The sequence below is a fragment of the Ctenocephalides felis genome, unplaced genomic scaffold (assembly GCF_003426905.1).
Source record: "Ctenocephalides felis isolate EL2017-DRISC unplaced genomic scaffold, ASM342690v1 CF-g0.4_SCAFFOLD_01886, whole genome shotgun sequence".
Lineage (NCBI taxonomy): Eukaryota > Metazoa > Arthropoda > Insecta > Siphonaptera > Pulicidae > Ctenocephalides > Ctenocephalides felis.
The window spans coordinates 28038058-28058310 of record NW_020538040.1 but is presented as its reverse complement, the minus strand read 5'-3'; the positions used below and the strand labels follow the sequence as shown (position 1 = coordinate 28058310).

The 20253-nt window shown below is 30.3% G+C and overlaps 3 protein-coding genes across 3 annotated transcripts; 1 reads left to right on the top strand and 2 right to left on the bottom strand.

The window, feature by feature from the left end:
- The first annotated feature begins 9 nt into the window (after window positions 1-9).
- Window positions 10-18517, top strand: LOC113376674 (protein NASP homolog). The gene is made up of 7 exons (XM_026616680.1): window positions 10-168; window positions 16289-16464; window positions 16533-16639; window positions 17069-17256; window positions 17439-17649; window positions 17787-18046; window positions 18176-18517. The coding sequence occupies exons 2-7, from the start codon at window positions 16292-16294 to the stop codon at window positions 18404-18406; spliced, it is 1170 nt and encodes a 389-aa protein (XP_026472465.1). The 5' UTR covers window positions 10-168; window positions 16289-16291; the 3' UTR covers window positions 18407-18517.
- Window positions 374-11794, bottom strand: LOC113376675. Its single transcript, XM_026616681.1, has 6 exons — window positions 11672-11794; window positions 9961-10169; window positions 8499-8609; window positions 2217-2519; window positions 1127-1264; window positions 374-821 (listed from the first exon to the last, which is right to left on the bottom strand). The coding sequence occupies exons 2-6, from the start codon at window positions 10061-10063 to the stop codon at window positions 553-555; spliced, it is 924 nt and encodes a 307-aa protein (XP_026472466.1). The 5' UTR covers window positions 10064-10169; window positions 11672-11794; the 3' UTR covers window positions 374-552.
- Window positions 18518-18849: 332 nt separating the features above from the next.
- LOC113374824 lies at window positions 18850-20140 on the bottom strand. The gene is made up of 4 exons (XM_026614788.1): window positions 19903-20140; window positions 19354-19433; window positions 19002-19161; window positions 18850-18942 (listed from the first exon to the last, which is right to left on the bottom strand). The coding sequence occupies exons 1-4, from the start codon at window positions 20138-20140 to the stop codon at window positions 18857-18859; spliced, it is 564 nt and encodes a 187-aa protein (XP_026470573.1). The 3' UTR covers window positions 18850-18856.
- Between the last annotated feature and the right edge of the window lie 113 nt (window positions 20141-20253).

The window sequence follows — 20253 nt, the reverse complement described above, 5'->3', positions numbered from 1 at the left end:
AACAACTTGCGCACTTTTCTGTTGTGATCGCTGTCATTGCAAGCGTTTGGTATTAAGTGTGGTTCAAACATTATTAGCAAGGTAGAGGTTGCTCGATCAACTAGAATTCCTGCAAGTTCGTCTAAAAGATTCAATCTGGCTCCTTTCACCCCTCAAATAGAAACACCGGTAAGTCTAAATTTACGATTGGTTCTTTATTTAAGCTTTTATTTTCAGCACAATATATCACAATAAAAAGTCGTTATTATAACTAAGTAATGTTTTAAAGCGTTAAAAAAGCAATGCTTAAATGTATTATCCAAAGGCATTTATATGAAATCTTATTAACTTTCTAACGTTCCTGTATGGAACTTGTAACATTACAAAGGCGCAGATTATAATGCAAATTTATGGCAAAATTGTATCCTGATATCAAAAATTGACACAGGTTTGAAGTCTTGAATATGGGTCTTCTTTTACTTTTACTTTAGGTAATTCTTGTCACACATAACCTAATCACGCAATACTGTTGCATGTGTTTTTATAAGTAGCATCAGCATGCGAATTAATCCTTTATAGCATTGCTGTAATTGGATTGTATATCATAATTTTGGATAAGAGTATCCATAAAAATGACGTAGTGGCACAGATAGCAACTCCTCCCCAGCCGAGGTCTAAGCTCCAAGCTGTTGAGAAAATTCTTGCCCCCATTAGCCCAAGAACTTCGCTCTTTGTTCCTCCAACGACTCCGTCAACTGTGCCGTCATTGTTTTCATCCAAAGTAGGTTTTCCTTGTTGCCGTTTGAAGTGAATGATCATCAATGTGAACAGAGCAAATAATGCTGTAAAATTTTATGTGCGTTAGTTATACATTACATTTTATTATAGAATGAATAGTTTCATTAATTTTCTTCTATACAATTTTGCTCTTCTGTGGTCATACTGTTCAATTTGGTATGAGCGCCAGAAGTAAAGTTTGCTTAAAGGGCAATGCTTAAAAATATTGTATTAAATTTATTTTATTAATTTAAAGATATTCATGAATCTTTCAAAATATTTTTAGTATTCGACTAAAATTTTAATTTTTTTTTTTTAAACTTTTCAGCTTTATTGTAAGCTGTTCTTAAATACAAATACTTATTTTCACCTGCGAGTAAATACATAACTCCAGTAACTAATACTGCACTGACTTGTCTCTGGCAAACACCAAATGCTCCTACCAGTGCTGCACTGCCTAATATTATCAAACATACTAACGCACAAGAAATTGATAAGTTTTGCATTCCTAGAATGAAAGAAAATTAAATTATTATAAAATTGAATCGCAGCAAAAACATGTTTCTCAAAATCGTCAATGAAAATGAAATTTGCATATATAGCGGGATTTTGTAAACTTTGTTGTTTGTGATTATCGCAAGAGAATTAGTTAGAAAGATGTTTAAACTAAATTTGAAATATTGTATACTTCTGTTGAACAATATGAAATATTCTTTGCGAAGTAAAATACTTGTGGCTATAGCATTGTCATTTGTTGACTTTATTTTCAATCGCTTTATACATAATATACACCTAGGTCTGTTTTTACACGGTCTTTTTGTACACGGTTTTGATATAACACGGCTTGAAAATTGAATATTTTTAATTTTTTTACACGATTTTATTCCATTTAGCACGATTTGAAATTTTATGTACTTAAATTTTTTTTGCCAAATTTAATTTTTGCGAAGTATGTTCATATCACAAAAAAGTATTTATGAAAGAAAAAAGTCTGAAACCATCGATAGTACGATAGTTTGCGAACACTAGCTTAAAGATTTAAGTGAACTCCCCTTTAGCGCGTACAAACAATTTTTACTGGTCAAAGCAAATGTGAATAGCACTAATTTAGAAGAATTATTATTAAAATAAACATGAATTCTTGTTCTTGAAAATTCCTGTTTTTCACTAATTTTAATAGGTTTTAGAGATTAGGAACAAATCACCCATTTTTGTATAAGATCAATGTCTTTTTTTACACGTTTTTTTTTTTACACGGCTTCTTCTGGAACCAATCTCCGTGTAAAAACAGACTTAGGTGTATTTAACAATTTTATAATTGGGTTCTTTATATCGATAGTTCTTCTTCCTTTGGATTATGCATGGTGATTGACTGCAAGATTGAATTTCTCGAGTTGTGGGATTTTAGTTGGGTCACTACAATGACTTGATATGTATGCAAGAATTTTGAATCTACTTACTGTGTTGCCAGTCTGCCCGTGGTTCATCTCCTCTCATTCCATCTAGTTTTCCTTCGAATCTCATATCAGTCTTGTCCTCTAATCCGCCAGCTAAATAATTATCACAAGTTTTGTTGCGTGGATATCCGATTCTGCTTAACAAACGCGTTTCGTGCTCATTCAAATTGACGCATAGTGTCCATATTCCGCCGTGCATTGGTACGAGGAAGGCGCCTCCGCCGCCACTGGTCGATTGGCTTCCCTTTGCTCCCGCGCGTTTGCCCAGCCGCGCCACTGAACCGTCCAAAAGCCAATGTATCGAACCTGGAAATATTCAATTAATTGAAAACAATTATTTGTTATTAACGATGTTTATCCGTTTGACTGCGAAGAAGCGCTTACGCGCTCCAATATTTTGTTTCTAAAACGCTACGCAACGCGATTGCTTTAAGGTGGGAGCCTTCTTTAGAGGCTAAAAAAAAATCGATTTTTTCTTGCAAAAATGTATTCCAAAACTAGCCAAGAATACATCCCTTGAGTTTCAAAAACAAATTTAAATTGTTTTCGGAATTAAAGAAATAATGTGCAAGCGTCAAGCAAGCATGTATACGAGCAGAACGAAAACTTCGACGCGCGATTTCTCGGTTTTTAATTTTTGATTCTTTCTAATTGGCGGAAAAACTAGCTGTAAGTGGAATTCTGTCTTAAGGCAATTAGGGCATCGTGCCTTAAGGCAAATTGCTGGAACTTTCCGTACCAAAAATTATTATTTTTTTTAAAAACGATTAACATTTTTGAAAAAAAATTACTTCGAAAAAATAAGATTTTTGAGAAACTATAAATTTGACAAAAAATTACTTTTTTTTTGAAAAAAAAATTATTTAAATTTTTTTTTTTAAATCTTGTTTTGAAAAAAAAATGTTTTCTTTATTTTGACATATGTTGGAAGATCTGAACTTTTTTTTCAAAGCAATCGTACTGCTTTAAATGCATAGAGACAAAATATAAAGCGCGTAAGCGCCGCGTCGCTGTCTAACGGGTAAACATTGGTACGGAACCCATAGGAATGCAAACAAAATTTATACTTATTGTTAAAATCTCTATAAAATATCTGATAATTTGATGTGCATATGTCTAATGATCATTTTTGACCGCCAAATGGCATTTTTTTTTTACTTTTTTCGTTATATCTCCGAAACCGCTAAACCTGCCCTTGTAAAAATTTGATCAAATCTTCATCTTGTCAATACAAGTAAAATGATTTTGAATTATTAAAATCGGACACTCCGTTCTATTAAAAACTGAGGTACCGTTTTTGGCACTTTTTGCCCCATATCTTCGGAACGGCTAGACCTACCACGGATCGAATGTTTTTTAAATTATTCAAATTGCTTCATCCTTGTTCCCGAAATCGTCGACGAAAATTTGTATCCGCACATACATACATACTACGCACACACACACACACACACACATCCATTTTTTCTAAGGTATGCCAAAACATTAAGAAACCTCTGAAACGTAAAGATATATAAAAATTTTCATTTTCGATTTTTTTGCGATTACTATAACTTACCCTACGGGAAGTTAAAAATTAAACGTCCTGTCGAAGCGAGACAAAATTCATTGTATTCAGGATTAAATTCTATTCTAGTTGAACCTAGTTATAATTATAAAGTTATAATTAACCCACTTTTTAATCAATCTAAAACGAAATTTTGTATCAAAAAACATTTGATTTTTTCCAAGTTGCGAAAAACTGGTGAAGTTTTAATTTTTTTTATCAGTTTTTCAGTTTTTTAGGTTCATCTAGAATCTGTACTATCGAAAACATACATTTGTTTCGATTTTTTTGTTTCGGATGGGAATAGTGTACTGCACGCTCGTTTTGCACATCGGCAAAATTTTTTTACCCGGCATATTATGACATAATTTTAATGAAAAAATTTCAGAAGAATGTTGAAATATGTAACAATAAATCATGAAAGTTTTGTTTCAATTAAATATTTATTTCCTTCCCTAAAAAATCGTTATAAAAAGCTATTTTTTGAAGCCTCTACAGCAGGCTCCCCCCTTAAAAAAGTACAAAATTTTCAAAAAAAAATTACAATATAAAAAAATAACTTTCAAGTCAATTTTTTTCAAAAATCTTATTGTTTCTAAGTTTTCAAAAAATGTTAAAGCAAAAAAATTTAATTTTCTGTACGGTAAGTTTTAGCAATTTCAAATAGTTTCTGATGTATTTTATTATTGTTCTAGTTGATATTTCCGATTTTTTCATTATAGCTGATCATTTTGTTATTAGGCTGCATGTTATGAAGTTTGTTTTGTTCAGACGAGTTTGTACGGATACAAATGTTGATAAGATTTTATTTATTGTAAAAAAAAGATGAAGGGCATATTGAAAACGAATTATTATTGTGAAAAAGTATAGCTTTCTTCCAAGTGTATGGAACACTAAAGAATGTAACATACAAATATTTTTATATTTTACATTTTAACATTGATATTATTTATAATTATTCCATTAGCAAAATTTTATTTGCCTGGGAAAAACGGATACAGAAAAATGATCTAACTAGCGCTTAAAATTTTAACACATTTATTTTGAAAATTTTAAAAACATTTGAAAAAATTTAAATATTGAAAAAAAAATTTTTGCGTATCATGATTTTTTTGAAAAACTCAAATGTTTGAAAACTAATTAAAAAAAATGAAATTTTTTGAAGTTTTTGGTATTTTGATAAGATTCATGTCGGTTGATCCATTTTGTTAGAAAATATCTGATTTTCGACCGCCAAATGGCATTTTAATTTTGTTTTCTGAATCTCCGAAACCGCTGGTCGACATGCCTTTGCAAAAATTCAATCAATTCTCCATTACGCCAATACAAGTGTGATGTTTTTTTTTTAAATAATTCTAATTGTTGCTCCGTTCACTCAAAAACTTAATTTTTATTTTCTGGTCTCTGCTTCGTATCCCCGAATCGGCTGGACCTGCCTTTGCCAAAAACTAATCAGCACGTCTCCCTATCAATAGGAATAAAATGCTCTTTAAATAATTCGAATTGTTGTTCCGTTCTCTCAAAAACTTAATTTTCATTTTCTGCACTCTGCTTTGATCCCCGAATCGGTTGGACCTACCTTTGCCAAAAACTTATTAGCGCGTCTCCCTATCAATAGGAATAAAATGCTTTTTGAATAATTCAAATCTGTTAATCCGTGCTCCCGAAATATTTTCATTTTCAATTTTTTTTAATGATTACTATAACTTAACCTTCGGTAGGTTGAAAATATTCATTTTAAATGCAGCTCTGTTCCATACAATTTTACTTGTACTACCATTAGATTGTATCGCCCTTAGGAGATAGATACTATCTCCTAGAATAATGTTTATGGTACGTACGTCATGTTCATTCTATAAATATTAAATTTATTTGCGCTACGTAGTCCGGGGTATATAATTAGTATAGTTGCATGTATAGTTCGCTCTTAACCTTCAACCGGGGCACGTTGTTCATGCATTACAAATCGAGCGGCATAATTTAATAATTTAGGATTACGTGTCAAACATCATTGAAATTTTTATTATACGGATATTTCATGTTTTGCCGAATTAGTAGATTAGAAACAGGTATAATAGAACTATAATGAATGTTATGTGTAAATATTTTACTTTTTAACCTTCCGTAACATGAGCGCGGACTCTATATCCGCATGAAGAACAAATTCTGCAGACATTTCTAATGCATCAAACATCCCAAATATTGCTTTTTTACATGCTCAAATTGTTTTAATAATGATGTAGATCAAATATCGATAGTCTAATAATCAATTTTATAAATTATCTACAAATGAGACCTTATTATTTAAAAATTTGAAACTTTTTCGGTCAAAAATTCACGCGTTTAGCGGAAAGTTAAATGTAGTAAGTAAGAACGAGACATGTAATTTTTACCTTAAGGGACACAACTAGTGTGAAATTTTCAAAAAATCGAATTTTCTATTTTTTCATATTTCGATAGGTTATACCTTTGAAAATAACATACCGAAATTTTAAATTGATATCTTAAATAGTTTTTGAGTTAGTCATTTAAAAAGTAAATATATCTAGTATAAAGTATAATGATCGTTTTATATTTAAACGCGTTTTTCTCGAAAAAGCATTTTTCGAATTTGCCGCAGCGATTACTCGAAAACAAATGATCCGATCACTATCAATTTTTTTTTACATGTTCTAAATATAATTCTCTATAAATAATTATATATAAATTTTACTATGTATTCTTAAAACATGTATAAATATTCCTAAAAATTTGAAATGATTGATAAAGTATTTTTTTTTTAATATAAATTTCCAAAAATCACCTTTTTTTTAGGCGGTTACACTAGTTGTGTCCCTTAAATGTTACAATTTATTTCGTTCAAAATAAAGTGAATTATACATGTAAAAGGAACGTAATTCAGTTCTATTCTATAGTTTCTCAATATATGGAATAACCAGGGCCGCATCTAGATTTATGGCTTCCGAGGGCATTGACGAAAATGCCTCCATATCAATGGAATTTTCTTATATTTTTCTCATTTCTTGTAAAAACTATTTGATTGCAGAAAATTTATTACATACTAAGTACTATAATATTAGAAATATTCGTATTTGTTATAAACATTATTTTTTTGCGTATATTTATTGCCGATCAAAATATAATTATTTTAAGACAATATGCTGGTTGTAAATGAGTAAGAATTATGAAATAACTTTAAAATTATTTTTTAAAGTTAAACAGTTACAGGATAATTCTCCAATTTTAAACAAAGAAATTGATCAATTGTTTTTCAAGTTTCATAAAAAAGGCATGACAAATTTTAAAATATGTGACCCCAGAAAATTAATTTTTAATTGCAGGAAATTCAAGAATCCAGTATTCTTTTTAAATTCTCATGGAAATAAACTGATTTTGATAGTTCTAAATTTAAACTTAAATTTTTAAAATTACAATATAAAAAATGTTAATCTATTTTTTTAATATATAATGCATAAATTTTATTGCTTTTGTGTTAATTAATTAATTATCCAGTAATTTGTCGCCTTGGGCACTTAGCCTCGACTGCTCTTACTGTAAATCAACCACTGGGATTAACTATATACTTTTGTGCAATCAGGATATAATTTGTAATTTGTCATTTAAATTAGTTTTCACGATCATTTGCTAGATTTGAAAGATCGACCTAATTTGTAAAAATTCAAAAAATATCACAAAGCCGAAAAAGTCGCATGTTTGTCATATTCCGTATTAAACATAACTTCCACTAATGTTTCGTGGAGATATCAATCAGCTTTTATGCTTATTGTTAGTATCTTGAACAAACATTGACTATCTACTTCACATTAAATATTAATGCTTTTTGTATGTAAAATAAAGGAATGTTTCGGTGTGTTATTGATCATAATCAATGATTTTGATATTAAGAATATTTTTATGATTTATGGACATACCGATAATGGAAGGGTATCATGAATTGCTTGCGGTTGTGGGCGGGTGTGTTATGATAGTAGAAACCCGGTTGAAAGTTACAAGGTTTTCTGCTGATTCGTATTTAATAACTAGCTTAAGTTTTATCGATCAAGATTTAAGGTATTCTCACTTTGGAATATAAATTAGTTAGAAAACAATTAAGGTTTAACATCTTTTGAGATGAATACGAGTATATCGTATGCGATAATACGAACCTGTACTGTGTAATGTACATGCAGGTTTGGCAATTTATCTTACACGGCTAAATAAGTTACATTTCAAAACTAGCATGTACTTAATACGTTACAATTCTGTCCCTTAAAATTAAAAAAGACATCATTTATTATTTTCTTTATACAAATGTTATGGAATTCAACCAATTTTTTGTACTACTATACAATATTCTTATAATATCTTTTTAGTATAGTCCAGTCATTTGAGCTTAAATTAAGAATCACGGAATTCGAGATATCTAGCTGTAAGTCTGTAAATACTATATATTGACACCCTAAAAGTTGTCTCAAAACCTACATATGGTACGTACACCTTACCATATGTAGATTTAGAGACAACTTTTAGGGTGTCAATATACAGTATTTACTAACTTACATCTTAGCATCTCGAATTCCGAGGTGAACTATAATGACTGGACTATTACCCTTATTGGCTTATAAAAATAAATTTCAGCGTGATTTCAAGCGGTTCGACGGTTCTACAAACGACTTCGTTCCACCTTAAAATTTTGCATCTTTAAAATTATCTCAGATTTAAAAATTTGTACATCTTACCGTTTGTTAAGTACTCGAGGCTTTCTTTGTCCCAATGTATGTGCTCCCAATGATCAGTCATTATAGCCGCGCATAGCAAGGCGGTGCCAATTGCAGTCATAGCCAAGGTCCCTGTACAAAATAGAATAAAGTTTTGTTTAGGGTGAAACTTATATTATACTTCATTAGTTTTTGCTTAAAAAATTAAAGGCGTTACTAAGAGGGTTTGCTCGTGAAGTGACTTAACCGAACGCAGGACATGAAACCTAAGACCGTCTTTGAATACAAACCCTTTCGAAAATAATCATTTGTATGTTTTCATACTTTTAAATTTGTTCCTCGATATTATTTTTAAAAAAATAATGAGTTAACTCGTATTGCATGTAAATTGACCCAAGTGGTTTCCAAACTTTTTTGCTCCGCGTCCCCCCCTTAATTTTTTCAACAATTTTATTTTATACTCAACTGATATTATCAGAATACAAATTAATATGCAATATTATGTAAAAACATGAATAAAAACTAATTTGTTGTTCATTTTTTATCATTTCAAAAATGTTGTTTTATTTCCGAAAATAGTATTCTGGAAAGAGATCTACGTGTCCCCCTTAGAACAGGCCGGCGCCTCCCGAGGGGTCGCGCCTCGCCACAGGTTAGATACCGCTGAATTAACCCTTTTGCTACGATTGTCGTCTATGGAGGACATCCGCGTGGCGACCTGTGTATTATTGTCGCCAATAGATGACAATAGAAGTGTATATTTGAAATTTTTAAATATATTTTTATCCATAATAATTAGAAAGTTTTAGTATTTGTAACAAATACTTTAGCGTCTATTGGCTCGTACAGCAGCGTCACTCCTGCAGGAAACTATTTCGTAGCAAAAGGATTAAAATCTGATTTTTTTAGATATTGCTATTTCGGAGTTCTTCACCAGAAGACATTTAGGGACCGATTCTGCCGCATAATAGAAAAATGTTATGACAAAGTTATGATATGAAAAACTTTTCATACAAAATATTGAAAAGGCCATGTGGTTGGTATGCAGTCAGGCGTATTTCTCAGGTTTTCAGATAGAAAACATAACCTAAAAACTACACAAATGTAAAAAAAGCGATGTTAGATAACAGGGCGTTTTGATTCCGCTTTATAACATACGAGTGACGTTGCAGTTTGGGTAAAACGCCGGAATGAACAGCAAATACATATCATTTTGGCAGTACTCAGTATGATTCAGTAGCATAATGTATGGAAGTTGGAGCGTAGCATGGCCTTGCCATATTTCGCTGTTATGCTGCAGAATCGGTTACTTAATACAGTTTTAGAAGCGAACGTAAAAACTTGTATAAGGAATACCTCTAAAATAATTGCTGTATTATGCCAGAAATCTTACACGCTTTAGTTTGAACATTTTCTCTCTATTAAGTGTCTCTATTACGAGATTCATTTAAATTAAGCCCTAGAGATTCGATTATTCTTTTACCGAGTAAAAACATGGCCGGCGGTTGAGCGGATGGACAGCAGCCATTTCTCCGTTGCTCGTCCGGCTGCTGTTGGGTCTGCTGTTGCTGGTGTTGCTGGGACATGATGTTGACCTGCTGCTGATGCAGTGGATTCTGTTCAGCCAGTGGCGTGCGCAAGTCGAAATCGTCCTCTGGGGACGCTAGGACTCTGTGCTTGCCATTGCTATGACTGAAATAAAAAATTGATAAGGATAAATGGATAAGCATTCGATTGGTTGAAATGCATTGATACGATGAATTGATAAGCGTTGATAATTTGGAAGTCATTAAACAGAAATTAAAATTTGTTTTTTTGAGACTTTGTAACTCGTTCGTTGCAGGAAAATTTGGTTTGCGCGGTATGTCACAGTATGGATGGAAATGTTTGATATTGCTTTCATTTTGTACTTCCTTAATTTATTTTTGTCATGAAGCTTATTTATATTTACTTTATGTATTATAACAATATTGGTATTAATTTGCATCAATCAAGCTACTTTCATTAGTATCACAACATGAAAATCAAGTGGATATTATGTAAATTCACATTCATATCCTAGCTAAACGATTAACACCTTTATCTCCACGATAATATAAGAAAAATTTTCATATGAGTTATGGTATCTTTATTAGTTACACATTACTTTCGATTAGGGGGCGTCTATTAATCACGTGATCAGTTTTTAGGGATTTTTGAACCCCCCCTCCCCCTTGGTGATACGTAGTGATATTTAAAATTACCCCTTTTTCCACCAAATATTTCGTGTAAGTTTAGTTACGAGAAAAAATTGTAAAGTTTTTGTATTTTTTGAAAATGTTTAATTTTTTTTCAATTCAGGTTAACAATAAATACACGTGATATCTTACTATACCCCTCCCTCCCCTACATGATACTTTGTGATTTTTTGTCAAACTTTGCTGCCACTAGAAACCTCACGTGATTAATGAATGCCCCCTTATGTGGTATGTTATATCTTAACTTTTATATAGTATATGTTTATATGTCGTATCTTAACTTTATTATTGGATCTGTTTTTTTTTTTGGCTTTTAAGCTTTGTATAAAATTCTGTTCATTTTTTTCCATATTAACTTATTTATATATTATTAGTAAAAATTAGCACTTGTGTCTGTTAGTTAAAAAGTTCTATTTTTCAATTTTTGTAAAATTGAAAATAAGTTTGAAATTATCAATGCGAGGAGCTATTTTAAACGGCCTTCGTAATTTTGAAACAGCATACTCGTTGTTTATAATTTTCATTTATTTATTTTTGACGAGTAGTTGTAATTTTATTAAGCAATTCTGAAGATCCCAAAACCCGGGATAAAAAATCCAAATCCGTGATAAATATTTCTTTTAGAAAAACCCGGGACACAAGGTGGAAATCCGGGACTGTTCTGGTCAAACCGGGATCATATAGTCACCTTGCTAATAAAGACCTATTTTCAAACTTTTCTTCACGATATATTGTATCGTGACAGACATATGTCTTACATGGCTCATGTAGAACTTTTTAGCGTCAGACTCATCTAACCGACATGGTTATGAAAGTTTAGGTTTAGTATCAAACTTAGAGTTCGTTACCAGTAAACTGGTAAACTCCTACATCCCTACCAAGATAAGTGATTGCAATGCACGATTGCTTATACAATGCATTTTGAAAAAAATAAATTTACAAATTAAATTATCTCACCGATCATAAGTAGTCTCCCATTGTAATTTCTGCTTGTCCGTTGAGCATTTCGTCGTGACGCCACCGCCAATCCAGACTACGGAAGTCGTACAAACCTCGAAAGCGCGGGCAACTTGCTTCTCGAATCACTTCCTACACAAATTTATAAAAAACATGTAATAATTTTCACACACATTTAAGTTACATTATTTTTATGAACGCTAGAATTGTCTCAGATAAACTTAGTTAAGCATTTCAGATTTTATTCGAATAATTTGTATCCCAAGACATTGGAGTAACTATCATGTATCCAACTCGTTTTGTAATAGACCAATTGCTTTGCTGCACTTAAATTATGCATGTAATAGTATTCAAGGTATCGCCACTATACATGTGAAATTAATTCAGTTGCAATTTTAATCACTTTGGTTCGATTTTACCGAATTTTTTATCCAATACAATACAAATCAGGTTTTTATTTAAATCATTGAAATATAGATAAAAAATAACACTAATCTCGATAAAAGTCTGATGAATTTTTATATTTATATCTCTATTTATATTTTATATCTTTAACAATTATTTTGAGTGTAAGTCAACGGGTGGTTTATGATGCAACTTTTAACTTACCAAGTACAACTTTCTTGTTTATTTTAACTATCAATATTTATTATATATTGAGCGAATTTCACTGTTGCAACAAAGCACTTCCGATATTTAACTCTAAATTTTGAAAACTGACAATTTTCGAAAACACTACTTAATCAATCTCAATACCTCAAAAAAATGCACTGTGTCGTCGTCGTACGTTGTATAGTACCACGCGTAATTGCAGTATTGTACTGAACTCTTCTCTAGAAGGCGTCGACTCCATATACCAGTCCGATATTGATTTTGTTTGTTGGAATAAGTACTGCTATCGTACCGGCGCATAACTATTCCGCTTGTTTAATGCAATGTTCATGTTTTTTTGCTATCGTATTTATTAATTATTCGGAAATGGTGGCAGGCCTAATAAAAACAAATTACCCATCTTCTTTCAGTTTCTCCCTTTCATTTATGGAAAATTGATTTGAAGTCTACAATTGTCGATTTCAATGTAATGATATACCTGGACTTCTTTGTAAGCATATTATACGAAGAATCTCCCTCGCTAATTTAATTAAAACGAGCATATCTTTATAAGCATATCAAGGTTATTAAATTACATGCTCACAAAGTTGTAGTGTTCTGTAATTGTAAATAGATTTTCATATTAAGGGGCCAATTTTGCGATAACATAACGTTATAGCAACGCTATCTTACCCATTCAAAATGTTACCTATTTGCTGTACGATCAGGCGTTTTACACATTTTTTTTTTTTAATTTCAATAATTATTACAACTGCTAATTTATTAACATCAAGTAATATTGATAAATAATAATATAAATTTAAATAAATAAAAGAGCAAAGGATAAAATTTACATAAAAATAATATCCGTAATATGATTTAATGTGAAATATAAGCAAATAATAATAAAAATAAGATTAATAAATAATATAAATAAAATTTCAGAAAAATAATAAAATATAACAAAATAACAATAGAAATAGTTTTTTTTTTTTTTTTTTTTTTTTTGTTACAATTTATTTTTGTTAATCAAGACTTTAATGTCTTATTTACAAAATTGATATGAGCAAAAAAAAAATACAAAAAACACAAAATGCAATACATTGAATATAAAATGAAAACAGTTGAAATGAAAATTAAATTAAAACAGTAATACAAAAATAACATAAATGAACGATGACGTGATGATGTATGCCGCGTACTACGTCAGGACGCGTGCAGACATTGGGCTAGGAGTTTGGTAGATCGGAAGGCCATTTCTTGCTCAATCTTCTTATCGGTCTCTGAATCGCTTGAATTGTAGGATTTGTATGCTGGATTAATTTGTTGTTAAAAGATGAACTTCTAATCTTGATCATTTCGTTGACCGTTGAGATTTTCAAATCCTTATGTAGGCAAAAATTCGAAATATACCAAGGCGCATTAGTAAGGATACGCAGAATTTTATTCTGGCACCTTTGAATGATGTTTATGTTAGATTTGCATGAGCAACCCCATAGTTCGATTCCATAAGTCCAAATGGGCACTATGATAGTTTTATACAAAAGTACCTTGTTATCGAGAGAGATTTCAGATTTCCTCAATAGAAATAGTAAGATAATATTAATAATAATAATAATAATAATAATAATAATAATAATAGTAATAATAATAGTAATAATAATAATAATAATAATAATAATAATAACAATAATAATAATAATAATAATAATTTACAAATTTATAAGATCTACACATAAAACTGTATGTTATAAACGCGCATCACAAAGATGCAGTTATTACATTCTTTATATGTTTGATTATATGTAAAATACCTAAATAGTAAATAGATAGAATCTGTTTTTAGTACTAAGAAAAAATAAGATAGCTTTTCCATCTGATCTCTTTTTTCTACTATTTGTGGTAATTCTTCAAAATATATTTGATATATATTTTCCATTTTCACAAGTCCTATAAATATTTAGTCAATGTACGCTACTTAAGCATTGCCTTATACATTAGGGTGGTCCTTAATATGGTCATTTTCGAATATCCTTGCTCCCAAGGGCACGAATGGTTCCAAATTGATAAACAATTCTCTGAAAGTTTTAGCTCTTAATATTAACTTTTAGATAGTGCGCAAATCAATCAAACTTCGTATGGAAATAGCATGGAAAAAATTTTGAAAATTAAAAAAAAATTTAGGTATAAATTAGCGACAAATTTTGAAAAATTTTTCATACTATTTCCACACAAAACTTTGAATTGCGCACTATCCAAAAAACAATATTAAGAGCTAAAACTTTGAGAAAATTGTTTATCAATTTGGAACCATTTAAGCTCTTAAAAGCAAGGAAATTCGAAAATGTCCATATTAAGAACCACACTATAATACATGTATCGTTCTCAAATAAGCATTAGTTAAAACTTTATTCTATTAAATCTAACTTTTATATCCAAAGGGCTGATGAATTACATTTCCTAAAAATGATTCGTAACAGAATTGCTATATTAATTCTACCTTTCATTTTCTTTTTGGACGTAACGGTTAAAAGACTAATCATGTGCAATCAGACATTTCGTGACACCGAATCATTCTGTTTTTAAATAAAATTAAAGGCATATAAAAAGACGAGGTAATTGGGAATAGAAATTGCTCTTCGCATGGAATTTTTAACCTTTGTATATTAGTCCAGTCATTATAGTAAGTTCACCTCAGAATTAGAGATACCCAGCTGTAAGTCTGTAAATACTTGGATATTGACATCCTAAAGTTGTCTCAAAACCCTACATGTGGTATTGACACCCTACCATAGGTAAGTTTTGAGACAACTTTAGGGTGTCAATATACAAGTAATTACTTACAGCTGGGTATCTCGAATTCCGAGATTCTTACTTAATTTAAGCTTAAATGATTGGAATATATATTCTTTAATTGATACGGCGTACCGTTCAAGTGCGTTACATTTCGGATTTGAAATAAGACACCAATGTATTATGAATAAAATTATCTAAATTCTACGTTACGTAGTCTTTAGTCAATTAATATTAACTGGCATTTTATAAATTATTTTTCAGGGCTACTTACACTCTAAATACTTTACTAATTTTAGTACTGTCGTAAAAAATAATTTTGCTTTTCATAAGTTTCTTAAAAATATCGCGATAAAATAGCGCAATTGACTTAATACTTCCAAATCTACACAATAATCTTTCAAAAATCTTACTGAAGTCGCATCTTATATTCTATGCATTATTATTTATTATTGGTGTTTTTCCAAACCACAAATTTGCAGTGTATGAACATCACATTTAATTTACCCCTCTTAAGTTTTTTTTTAAACTTTTGCTTCCATGATTCCATAATCTGAGCCTCAGCTTTCCATTTTCTGATTTGTTATATGTAAAATACGCCTGATAGCACAGCAAATAGATAGCATAGCGTTGTCATAACAACGGTATGTTATCTACCATATTACCGCAGAATAGGCCTCTAGATTGTTTTGTTACTTTCGAACTTCAGCGTGATATCTAGGAACTAATGGGATGCTATATTTTAATTATAGCTTTTAGTAAAGCAGGTTTCCTTCGCTATGTTATCCTCGAGGTTCATCAAATGCTTTTTATATTTATTTCATCTATTAGCATCTGCATAATTCTCTCCCACTTTTTGTCATTATACATATTTGTGTACGCATATCGTTTCGCGCACGATTGCAATTGTTGTGTTTATATGCCAAAAATTGGCACTATTCACAACTAGGTAAGGATACATCTACACAATGACCTACATGAAGCAGTATTTACATGAATATTTTACACATCTGTTTTCGGTCTTTGTTGCAGTATCATGATTGTCGGATTTTAGGTTATAAAATAACGTTCAAAGAAATCTCGACCCTATTCCAATGTAATTAACTTCAGCTTTCCGATCTTTTTTTTTTATCTTAACTTTTGTTTTATAAAAATAGACAATCGGACATGTTTTTATCAAAAAAAATTCTTAAAATTATTGTTTAATATAAGTTTCATTATTATATTTTTCAGGAAATGGCAGAAAGTAGGGATCCCACTGTTTTAGTGGCTGAGGCCATGGGCAGAGGAAAAAAAAATTTAGTAACCGAAAATTACTCTGAAGCTGCTGAAGAGTTCTCTTCAGTATGTGAAATGTTGTCTGAATTACATGGACCCAGTGGCGATCAACTCGCTGAAGCTTATTTTCTGTAACTATTCATTCAACTTTAATTGATTTATAATCTGAATTGATATTAAAATAGTCTATTTCTTTTAGATATGGAAAGGCTTTGCTAGGCTGTGCCCGCGAAGAAGCAAAGTTGTTAGATATAACTGAAACTGCACCAACTGAAGATAGTGAAAGTGAAGTAGAATCGAAAGCTGGTGAGTTCATTTGCTGTCAAATTTCTGTTTCAGGGTCACGTTTTAAGCTTGTTTTCTGAGGCTATAGTGGCAACATCCAAATTGCTTGTATTAAGTCTTAATAATGAGCATGTGAACATTGAATATAAAAATTTACTTGAAAAAAGTGTATTGAATATGACATAATAAAAATATATGACATATAATAATAATACAAAAGAAAAAATACATCAATAAAATATAACAAAACAAAATACTTCATACAAATATTTTTGAAAGTAGTCAATCAACTCATAAGTAGTAACTTGATTAGAAAATAATATAAAAGTAATGTGTAAAATTATGTATGCATATAAAATATACATTTTAATTATTAATCTAAATTAATTTAAATACTACATATGCAAATTCTGTATAAAAATTAACCAATTTACTAAACCTATTTTTTAGATGTGAAGAAAAATGATGAAAGTGTTGTATCATCGTCAACTGATGAGAAGGATGTACCTAGTTCAAATTCATCTGATGAAAAAGGAAGTAATACTCTGGAAACCGTTCCTGAATCGGCAGAGAAATCTGAAAGTACTGAAACAACTGAAAATCCTTCTGAAATGAAATCAGAAGATGAAAATGTAGAGGTACTATCAATTTAAATTGCTTTATGTATAATCATATGTAAATATACATTAAAAGTGTTTCTGCTTAATTTTTCTTATATTGTTAAGTAAATTATTTAATGAAATACTTAAAAAGATTTTATGCTTTCTTGGATTCACTTAATTCAGTTTGTACCATTAGAAACTAAATTTTCACAATTTAGGAAAATGCTACGAATGATGATGATGATGATGAGGAAAGTGAGGGTGATGTTGCAACCTTACAGTTGGCCTGGGAAGTGCTTGAGATCTCTAGTCAAATTCTTTCCAAAAAGGAAGATAATGATTCAAAACTTTTATTAGCGGAAGTTTTCTCAGAACTAGGAGAGGTTTCACTGGAGAGTAGTAATTTTGAAACTGCTTCAAAAGATTTTGGTTAGTGTATATTATTTAATAATTTTAAATCAATTCAATTTACAAACAATAGTATTCTGTGACTTTTGACACTCACTGAGTGTATTTGTGATTTTCTTATATTGCCTTGCTTCAAGCATGATCATTTTACATTTTAGAGCGAAGCTTAGAAATTTATGAAAAACTAGAAAAACCTATGCCACGAGAAATAGCAGAAGCTCATTTCAAGATCGGCTTAAGTCACGCACTGATGAATTTATTCGAAGAAGCTGTTCAGGACTTTACAAAAGCTGTAGAGATCTTAGATCAATTGATAAAAGATACACCACAAGAAGACAATACGCTTATTAAAGAATTAAATCAAACTAAGGAAGAAATTTTACTAAAAATTACAGATGTTAAAGAATCGAAAGAACAGGTAAAATTACTATTATTTTGAAAAGATATTATATAAAATAAAACATTGATAATTGTATTAATTGTTCTATTAAATTTATTAACAAACTTCATTTTACGCAGTATTGAACTTAATTTCTTTTTTTAATAGTCCATTGAAGCTATCAGAGACCAATTAAATAAGGTTTGGCCAAAAACCAGTTCACTGGGTTCTGCAACAACAAACGGTGCTGGATCATCATCTGCTGTAAATGGCACTGCTTCAGATCTTCTCACCTCACCTTCTAATAAACCAGCTGTTGATATCTCTCACCTTGTTAAACGCAAGCGAAAAACAGATCAGGAGGAAGAGGCCTCATGCCCTAAAAAACCCACACCCTAACTTAATTACTATTTACAAATAATTTTGTACTTTGATTAAATTATCAGTAAACTACATTTGTAATTTAGATTAAGAAATTTTGTCATTCAACTCCACAACAAATGAGCATATGAAAGGTGTACAATTTTAGTATAATAGTCTTAAATTTTTAATGATTATAAACCATCAGCTTCAATATTGTTAACCATACAACAAATGTAAAAATGTAGAAGCATAATTAACCTGCGTAATAAAAAAAAATCTGTAAAAATTTATTTGTTAATTGTTGATGAATTACTGTTGGTGCTGCTATAAGTTTTGTTCTATGTATAATATATAGTTTTTAGAGTGTTAAGTAATTTATTGTACTTCATTTACATATTTACATATTTACATTTAGGTTTTGCGCTTTTTTGTACATGTATTTATTAATAATAAATTCATTATTTTTACAAGGTTCCATTCCTTTGGTTAGTTAGATAGATGTCCCACTAAATCCTTACATAAGTCCAACTTCTTCTTCCTCCAAATGATCCTGACTAAATTAAACTGCATATCTGAAAATAAATTACAAATTTTATTGATGTTCATATAACATCATAATGTTCTGTCTTACAAAGAAGTATAGTGGCAGCAACGGATAAAAGAACACCATGTAAAACACTTAATCTCATAATCTTAGCGCATGTTAGGTATAGTCCTGGAACTTCTTTAAAAATCATTCCCGAAAGTGTCCATAATATCCATGGTATTATACAGTATACGTTGTTCGTTCCCTGGTAAACAATTTAACATTATCTCAATTCTCACAATTCAATTATTAATTTTATATTTAATATGTAATTTTTATAGTTGCAACTACAAATTGTTTATGATGATTGTGTTAATTTGATACATCAGTTTTATTCTCAATTGGTGCAGATGTTAATATTTGCAAATCAATATGTAATAAATAATAAAATATTTACCGAGTATTGTGCATATGCTAGAAGTCCTGTTACTACAGCAGAACCATACAGCTCAAAAATATTGAATCGGAATTTCATACCTAAGGATTTCCATCACATTAGCATATAATTTTTCTTAAATCATTCATGTGTTAATTAAAGATAAATAAATAAATGTTTTTTCTATATCCATTTCCATTAAAATCATAATTTATTACATAGCATAATTCACACTTTTTGTATGTAGTTTTTAAGGTATGAAATGCAAAACAAGCATCCAAATTATCAAATCATGCAGACGTTATTTTAGATAGTTACGTTAAGGGGGTATTCTGTTCTAGAATTTAAAAAAAAAAACAGGCAAGAGCATGGTCAAATAGCTATATCTCCGAAAATAATTTAAAATTTAAAGAATTCTCTCATGCAGATAATCTTGAACCGTTAAACTTCGAAAATTTGAAAAAAAAAAAACAAAAAACACGTTTTTTTAATTCCTACACTAAGAATACCCCCTTAAATTGTAGTAATTATTAAATGTGATGTGCACATTTTGGCTTAAATTTTATTCACCTGCAATCCTTTCGGTGTGTTCCAGGACCCCAGATATAACAGTTGATGCCTCCACGTAACAATTGGACAACATTGCGGCCACCAAACAAGCAAACATCATCATTGGCACTACCAGTGGCAATACTAACCAATAGGGTCGTTGTAGCATAATATACCGTTGATTTAAATCGGATAATAAATAACGTGTTTGATCTTTGTACGTTGGATAGTACATGTAACCTCTATTAGCGTTTTCCATTTTGTTAATTTTTTTTATAAGGAAATTTTGAAAAAAATTTAAACTTTTAATTTTGCATTATGTTTTTTTATCAAAACAAAGTTTGATTGTGTGATTTTTAAACAAAAAAACAG

What these genes read in the sequence shown, in the direction of transcription:
- LOC113376675 (XM_026616681.1), bottom strand. Translation starts at nt 10,063, where the DNA reads ATGTCCCAGCAACACCAGCAACAGCAGACCCAACAGCAGCCGGACGAG. An exon ending in GCCGGCCATGTTTTTACTCG is followed by an intron (nt 8,610 to 9,960) that starts GTAAAAGAATAA and finishes TATTTTGTACAG; the next exon opens with GGACCTTGGCTATGACTGCA. An exon ending in AGTTATGTATTTACTCGCAG is followed by an intron (nt 822 to 1,126) that starts GTGAAAATAAGT and finishes AAAATTTTACAG; the next exon opens with CATTATTTGCTCTGTTCACA.
- LOC113376674 (XM_026616680.1), top strand. Translation starts at nt 16,292, where the DNA reads ATGGCAGAAAGTAGGGATCCCACTGTTTTAGTGGCTGAGGCCATGGGC. An exon ending in CAGAAGATGAAAATGTAGAG is followed by an intron (nt 17,257 to 17,438) that starts GTACTATCAATT and finishes TTCACAATTTAG; the next exon opens with GAAAATGCTACGAATGATGA. An exon ending in TTAAAGAATCGAAAGAACAG is followed by an intron (nt 18,047 to 18,175) that starts GTAAAATTACTA and finishes TTTTTTTAATAG; the next exon opens with TCCATTGAAGCTATCAGAGA.
- LOC113374824 (XM_026614788.1), bottom strand. Translation starts at nt 20,140, where the DNA reads ATGGAAAACGCTAATAGAGGTTACATGTACTATCCAACGTACAAAGAT. An exon ending in ACACACCGAAAGGATTGCAG is followed by an intron (nt 19,434 to 19,902) that starts GTGAATAAAATT and finishes GGAAATCCTTAG; the next exon opens with GTATGAAATTCCGATTCAAT. An exon ending in TGCTGCCACTATACTTCTTT is followed by an intron (nt 18,943 to 19,001) that starts GTAAGACAGAAC and finishes ATTTATTTTCAG; the next exon opens with ATATGCAGTTTAATTTAGTC.